The 8,426-nt window shown below is 39.1% G+C and overlaps 1 protein-coding gene across 1 annotated transcript in view; it reads right to left on the reverse strand.

Moving 5' to 3' along the window:
* LOC132818279 (mitochondrial import receptor subunit TOM20 homolog) overlaps positions 1 to 8,055 on the reverse strand; it is a 25,320-nt gene extending 17,265 nt beyond the window's left edge. Inside the window, exons 1-2 of the mRNA XM_060829112.1 lie at positions 7,885 to 8,055; positions 3,359 to 3,408 (exon numbers count right to left, since the gene is read on the reverse strand). Coding sequence (XP_060685095.1) covers positions 3,359 to 3,408; positions 7,885 to 8,011 — 177 coding nt within the window. The 5' untranslated portion in view covers positions 8,012 to 8,055. The remainder of the gene's footprint in view (positions 1 to 3,358; positions 3,409 to 7,884) is intronic.
* Between the last annotated feature and the right edge of the window lie 371 nt (positions 8,056 to 8,426).

Raw genomic sequence — 8,426 nt, forward strand, 5'->3', positions numbered from 1 at the left:
TATTCTGGTCTACTTCAGGAGAAACTGTAATGTAGTGAAACGATCACTGGTCTCACAATCCAGAATTCCAGGTTAATATTCTGCATCATGATTGGAATCCTACCATGACAGATGGTGAAATTTTAATTCAGTAAAATTCTGGTGTAAAAAGATAGCCTAATGACAACCATGTAAACATTGATGGACATTGTAGAACCCATCTGGTTCCCCAATATCCTTGAGGAGAGGAAATCTATCACCCTTAACTGCTCTATCCTACCTGTGACTCCTGATCCACAGTAATGTGATTAACTCTTACTGCTCTCTGGATGAGCAATAAATACTGGCCTTGCTGGTCATGCCCACATGCAATGAAAAAATTTTAAAATACATCACTATAAAAAGCTCCACGGTGGATGTTGTGCGCATTTCTTCACCTCTACCTTGTCTCCCAATCTCCATACATTTGTACCTCAGGATCCAACCATTTCCATCCTTTTCACACTGTCCAAGCCCAACTACTCTGTGAACCACATCATCTAATCCCTGCCTCAACTCTTTCTGGTTCTGTACAGATTGACCTGATCATGGTTTTCTCAAGAATCTTTGAGCTCGTCTATAAAACTATTATCTTGCTGCTCCTTAAAAGCAATTCAGCTTAGCCTGTCCATCATCTCTAACTTCTCAGATACCCTTTCAAAAGACCCTGAAGTGTCCTGACATCTATGACCTCCACCCACATCTCCCAAACTTCCTATTCAAATCTTTCCAGTTCATCACACGCCCTTTCCACATCCCCAGAACAACTCTGGGCAAAGGAATGAATGTCTTCCCTGATGGCAACCATAGTGCATTATCCCTCCTCACCCTGTTGACTGCCTGTTTGATATACAGACTGAAATAATTTCCATCTGGAAAAATGAAGCCATTACCTTTGGTATTTTTTTACTCAATACGTTTGGATCAACTTTCTTCATAACGGGTTAAATTTTAGCTTTTTCAGTCCACACTTCATGTTTAATATTTTTTATCTTTTTCGATTCTAACACTGAATCCAATCATTTTGTTGTCACAGTTTCAAAATTGTTCTCCTCCTCTCATATCAGTTTTTTGCCTCAGTTAATTTTCCAGAATATTACCAATGCCTCTTTCATTTCTGGTTTAGAAATGAATGACTCAAAGTAGTTTAGAATGCCCAGTATTTAGTGCCCTGCAATGCTTAAGAATTATACCAATGTCTTCTGTTTTTAGCTACAGTCACATGGATCTTGTCTCAACACAGTCACCAGAACCCCCTTTAAAGTCTTACGCTATGACAAAATGATTTATTAATCTTATGAACTCTTTTTTTTTCTGCTGACAATGTTAGAAATGAGAACATTAAAAAAAAATTCAGCCATTATCACAGCAGAATCCTGGTTAGTGTTTACCATTACTCCCTTGAAACTGATGACAAAACTTGCGAGTCCTTAAATGCACAGAATAACGCTGCACTCAAGTTTCTGTCAGCGATTCTATACATTTCTAGACGATAGACTGTTGAGAAATTGTACCCCCACAACATAGCATAGAAATCAAATAAATTTACAAGAAGTTCCATCATTATGCTGAGTCTTGCTGTAAAAAGTCCTTGAGAACATGGCAGTTGTTGAATGAGATGTAATTGACATTTTAACGGTGTACTAAATTCATGATTACTGCTAAACACTCATGAATGTCCCTGAAAATCTAATTTCATATTTGTGCAATATCAAATTTCTCCCTAATGATGAAATCAGACCAAATTTTTTTTCTTCTTTTTCAAAAATTTGCTCTTATTTTAGTTCCTCTTTTGAACTAAGGTTATTCATTTATTTTGGCATGCAAAAATTTAAACGTGTAGGTTGATTTTTTTTATTTTCTGGCTTACTCAGTGTGAATGCTTCACTATGACTGGCTCCTTATCTGCTTGCTAGTATCATTGCTCCATATGTCAAGACAACCCCCGGGCTTGGTACTAGATTTAAACTGCTGTCAAGAGAAAGGAACACCAAACCCAGAGACCACTACTTTTTTCTGGCCAGCCTTCCTCAAAGTCAATGGCAAGCACTGACCAAATCATTCACAAATTCAGCATCTAGTCCCATCTAAAGCAAAGCCATGTACATGTTAAAACTGATGCATTAATTTCATGCAAAATAATCGCATGCATTGTTTATGTTCACCAATGGAATTTAATTATGTCTCCTATATTTTAATGTAAACAAAGAGAAAGAATGAAAAATAGTTAATACTTCTCAGCAATCTGTCATTTAGCACCACATCTGAGAACTATTCTCTCGAACTTTGGCAATGATGCATCAATCTTATTCACGACAGAAACAGAAATTTGTTAACATTTAGATTAGATTACTTACAGTGTGGAAACAGGCCCTTCGGCCCAACAAGTCCACACCGACCCGCCGAAGCGCAACCCACCCATTCCTCTACATTTACCCCTTATCTAACACTACGGGCAATTTAGCAAGGCCAATCCACCTGACCCGCACATCTTTGGATTGTGGGAGGAAACCGGAGCACCCGGAGGAAACCCACGCAGACACGGGGAGAATGTGCAAACTCCACACAGTCAGTCGCCTGAGTCGGGAATTGAACCCGGGTCTCTGGTGCTGTGAGGCAGCAGTGCTAACCACTGTGCCACCGTGCCGCCCGTGATTTGGCTTCAAAATAACCAAAGTAGTTAAGGTCTGAACACAAAATTATTGCTAATTTTAGTCAGGACAAACATTATGAAAACTTGAACAAATTTCACCTTTTTCTTGACTTTCAGTCAAGGCAGGTTTAGGTCCACCTGACATTCATAACACAAAACTAAAGATCTAGTACCAAATTTCCTCTTTTTATTAAGTGAATATGGCATTAAAATTGATTGATAATTCTGTGGATTATTATTAGATTTTGGAAAGTATTACTCCTAGGATGTGTGCACTCCAACATTTGTTTGCCTTGGCAACTGCTGTCACAACATATGTCAACAAAATTTCTTTCTTCAACTAATTTTCTTCCCATAATTGCTGATTGGTCTGTAAGATTTATTCCTGGTCATTCTTCATAAATGAAGGTGCATCAGCAGGTATTCTTTACAGCAGAATCAGTGGATACCAGCGTGAAACGAAAACAATGATCGAATTTCCTTCCATCCGCCCTTACCCACTTTTTAAACATAAAACGCTGATATTAGTATCAGCATGACCTACAGCCTTTAGGTGAGTTCGGATAACTGAGCAGACACTAAGGATTGAACCTGGAAACATTCCTGGTCCAAATAACCGCTCCCCCCACAGTTCACAAAACTTTACACAGTATAATACAGAACATTAATATGCACAGTCAGTCTTACCTTTCCAATAGAATCATTTTCTTTATCCTGTTTCTTCTGTTTTCTTCTTCCTACAATTTTTAAGAATAAATATATTCATTTAAAATCATGGATGTATAAAATTCAATTTCTGAATTGAAGCAGAACACACAGTTACAATGACATCAAATGCATTTTCTTATTAAGTCAGTGAAAAGCAAGGAACATTGATTAAGATTCATTTACCAGAATTTTAAATTAACTGCTATCATTTTACATCAGTTAACAATTGAAGTTCCAAAATTAACCCTATCCTCAAGAAGAGGGGAACCATCACGTCAGTTCAAGGCAGATCAGACTGATATTTTCACAACAATCATCAGCCAGTAGTGGCAATGGATGACCCATCTTGACATCTTCAAGAGGTCTGCAGCATCACAGATGCCAATTTGATTCACTTCATGTGATATCAAGAAATAGTCAGAAGCAGTGCATATTGAAAAATGCTATGGATTCTAACAACATTCCAGCAATTATACTAAAAACATGCACTTCAGAACTTGCTGCATCCCGACCAAGCAGTTCGGTACACCTACAACACTGGCATCTCGCCAATAATGTAGAAATCTCCTCACTTATGCCCTGTGCACAAAAAGCAGGACAAATTCAACCCAGTCAATTACCATCAGTCCGCCCTTGAATCAGTAAAGTGATGAAAGGTATCATTAAAAGTGTTGTCAAACAGCACTAGCTTAGCAATAACCTGCTCAGTGACATTCAATTTGTGCGCCTCCAGGGCCACTCTGCTTCTGACTTCTTCACAACTTCGATACAAACATGGACAAAAGAGCTGAATTCTGAGGATGAAGTGACTGTCCTTGAAATCAAGGCTTATTTGACTGAGCATCCTAAAAGGAAGTTGTCGGAAAACCAGAATAAACAGGAATTAGGAGTAAGCCTCTCTACTGGTTCATGTCACACCTTGCATAAACTAAGATAGTTGGGGGCTCAGTCACCTCAGCTCCAGGTTTCTTTATCTGGCCTCAATCATTTTCAGCTGCTCATCAAGGTCAGAAGTGAGGATGTTCGCAGATGACTGCACAATGTACAAGACCATGCACAACTCCTCAGAAATTGAAGCACTCCATGTTCAAATGCAACAAGACTTGGACAAGATCAAAACCTGGGTCAACAAGTGGCAAATAATACTTGTGCCACAGAAGAACCAGCTAATGACCATCTCCAATAACCGTTGCATCTTGACACTTAATGAATGGCATCACTTTAAATATCCTGGTAGTTACTCTTGACCAGAAACGGAACTCGACGAGTCATATAAGCACTGAGTAGAAGGACAAGTCAGAGGCTTAGAATCTTGCAGTGGCTAACTCACCTCCAGACTCCCCAAAACCTGTCCACTGTATACAAGGCACAAGTCAGGAGTGTGATGAAAAATTCACCACTTGGCTGGATGTTGCAGCACCAACAACAAAAGCAGCTTGATGTCATCCAGAACAAAGCAGTCTGCTAAAGTGGCACCATATCCACAAGCATTCATGACAGCTCAGTTCAGTAGGAGCCGTGTGTACTTTAGAAAAGATGCACTGCAGAAATTCACTAAAGCTCCCTAATCAGCAACCACAAATGCTACCATCTAGAAGAGCCAAGGGCATTAGATACATGGGAATTTCACCACTTGCAACTTGCCTTCCAAGTCACTCATTACACAGATTTGGAAATGTATCACAGTTCCTTCAATGTTGCTGGGTTTAAATCCCAAACACCCTCCTGAAAAGCATTTTGGGTGCAGCAACATGAAATGAACTGCAGCAGTTCAAGGCAGTAGCTCACCATCACATTCTCAAGGGCAAATGGGTTTGGGTAATCAATGCTGGTTCAACCAGTGAAGTGCACAAGCCTGTGAGTGAATACAAATGCAGTTATACTTGCCATTACAGCATCACTAATTTTATGTGCATAAGAACAGGAAGCAAACAAACTTGCCCTTTCCTCATAAAATACAAAAATAACCTTGTGACCTTGCTTTACAAATTTAATTTCAAAAATCTAGTCAAGAAATAATTGCAGCAGAGCCACTAAGGAAATATTCAATTATTCGTATCTATAAAAGGAAGATCTTTCTCATCTAGATCTTTCCCTTTTATTGGTAAGGAAACGTGGTTGCTTTTTGACTCCTGCAGTAATTCAAACCATCCAAACATTTTATTCTCATAATCGTTAAAATGTTACTATGTGATCAGCTAAAAACAGAATGTTTCATTATGAAACTAATGTTTAAATAATACACAGTATGCCTGTAAATAAAGTTTATTTTGATACACATAAAAGACTGTAAAGTTTCATTTCACATTATAATCACAGCTGAAAAAGTGTTTGTTTTATTATATTTGACAAGCATTCAATTTCTAGCTGAGCAAAATATTAAATGGAAAATAGGTCCTATAGGGAAAATCAAACAAACCAAGGTCCAACTTCAGTAATTTAGTCTTTGTTGATCTGGAATTTATAATTATCAACATGTTTTTATTATTGATTTTGCACATAATTTATATTTTAAACGTTTACTGATAACCATGACTTGAAAATAATTATTTGCATGGAACTCATACGTATACAAAACATTTCAAATTAAAACTGTCAAAATATATATCTAACAGTGAAACATTTATAAAGCAGAGATAACACTATTTTTTTCCATTAAGAGATCCCAAGTTGAGATTAAATTCATACAAATTCTTCTTGAGTAAAATCCAATTAAGCTTATTTTAATGTCTCTCCAATATTAATAAAATAATCCAAAATAACATGTTACAAGAAAATATTTATTGCAATCATGAAACTTCAGTACTGTCAAAACACTTAGCGGTTTTACTTAGAGATAATAAAAAGCATTATCAATGTCAACTTACAGGTTATACTATCAGTTTTTAAACTGAACTAGGCAAAAGTGAGCTCTGCAGATGCTGGAAACCAGAGTTTAGATCAGAGTGGTGCTGGAAAAGCACAGCAGGTCAGGCAGCATCCCAGACCAGGAAAATCGACGTTTCGGGCAAAAGCCCTCCATCAGGAATACAGGCAGGAAGCAGGAGAGATAAATGGGGATGGGGGTGGGAGAAGTGAACAAGGAGTACAACAGGTGAATGGAGACGGGGATGGAGGTGATAGGTCAGAGAGGAGGGTGGAGCGGATAGGTGGGAAGGGAGATTGGCAGGTAGGACAGATCATGAGGACAGTGCTGAGCTAGAAGGTTGGAACTGAGGTAAGGTGGGGGGAGGGGAAATGAGGAAACTCGAAGTCCACATTGATGCCCTGGGGTTGAAGTGTTCCGAGGCGCTCTGATCTAAACCTCAGTTTTTAAACTGAATTCTACTGCCCAATAAAAGTTAATAAAAACACTATCTAAATTCCAACTATTGTCTTGTTTCATGTTAAACTTCAATAATGACAGAACACAATTAAGCTATAGGTTACTGTACATTGCAGGAGGTTGCACATTCACAACTTCCACTCTTGAGCAGACAGAAAAAAGAAAAATAGTAACAAGAAAAGACAGGAGGAAAACAGAAGTTGACAAGTTAACAAGTACTCTTCAAGTATGTAATAAAACAAACTAAAGTGATGAGCAAAGTTTTCGGAGTAAGACTTTTAGGATTTTATCTGATCTTCTCAATTATGGAACATCAAACAGCACTGGCTAAAGGGTGTGAGTGGGGGGACCTAAAAAGCAGCTGAGACTTGAAACAAGACGTTATTTTTATTTATGGAAAATGTACTTTCACACAACTCATTATAAAATCAAATCCTGTTCAATGTCAGTCCTTCTTGGATCCCAAAATCTTTATTTAATTAGGATTTGTCCAATGTGGCATGAAAGCACACAATCTTTTGCGAGGGACACCAACATGACAAGGACTGAGTTATGGCCAAAGTTTTGTTTCAAATAGAATACGAGCTGTGGTTAGCTCTAACTCAACCAAGTTCGATAAAACGACAGTAACCACAAACGTCCGTGGTATTTTATCCAGTCTGTGAGCAGACTGCGTTCATTAAGTTGTTACCTTCGTGATAACACACTCCACCACCAGAGTAATTGTATTCTCAACCAATGTTTAAACGAATCACTGCAAACCTGAAATAAACGCAGAAAACGTTGGAAACACTCAGCAAATCAGGTAGCCCCAAGAATAAATATTTAGACAAAACAGTTTTAAAACCAGCCGAAACTCACGTTATAAGGCAGATTGTGCTGCAATGAAGATGCTTTTATTCCAGTTCTGACCCACGGCTCTTTAAAGAAGCTGCACCCTCCTGTAATTTAGCAAGATCATCGATGCTGGAAAATCAACTTTGAGGGGACGATGCCGGGGCCCACGAGGGGTGTCTCTCATGCTAAATAAATTATATTTACTCCTGTAATTGAGCATGTCTCAGCAGGCTCCATCCTAATTGCAATGGGGTTGAGTGTTGGTTAACAGGACACAAACACCTGCATGTGCCTGTCGCTGGTAACTGGGAGACGGTGAGCGAGGCCCGAGAGCAACACTTACTTTCGCGCAACTTTGCTCGGAAATCTGGGGCGCTTCTTCTTTTCCTGTCAAAATATATACAATAACCGATGAAGGCTGCTCCAAAGACCCCGGCCACGATGGCCCCTGTCTTACCGACCAGCAGCATTCCCAACCGCTGCCAGTTCCAGCTCCAGGCACCAGCCCGTCAGATAATCCGGAAGTGTAACTCCATACCCTCGTGATCAACTTCCGCCGCCACATGCTGGCAACGCGTGTGACGGGTAGAGAGCCGCCATCTTTTTCACTGGAACAATGATTAAAATATGGAAGCTCTGCGCTTCGTCCAGACTGAGGGTGACCAACTCTCTGAGGTAGAATGATGACTTCGGTTGAAAGTTTTAAAGGGAGAGCTGCACCTTGCTCAATGTTTTAGAGAGAGCCTCACTATGTGTCCTTCACTAAAGTTTGGGAAATCATCAAATCTGAAAAAAATACAGGTTATAGTTCAACAAGTTGAAACATATGACTATGAAAAGGCCAGAGTGGCAGGTTAGATAAATAGTCAGAATGTGAAGAAAGAC

Source organism: Hemiscyllium ocellatum, chromosome 8, assembly GCF_020745735.1.
Source record: "Hemiscyllium ocellatum isolate sHemOce1 chromosome 8, sHemOce1.pat.X.cur, whole genome shotgun sequence".
Classification (NCBI taxonomy): Eukaryota; Metazoa; Chordata; class Chondrichthyes; order Orectolobiformes; family Hemiscylliidae; genus Hemiscyllium; species Hemiscyllium ocellatum.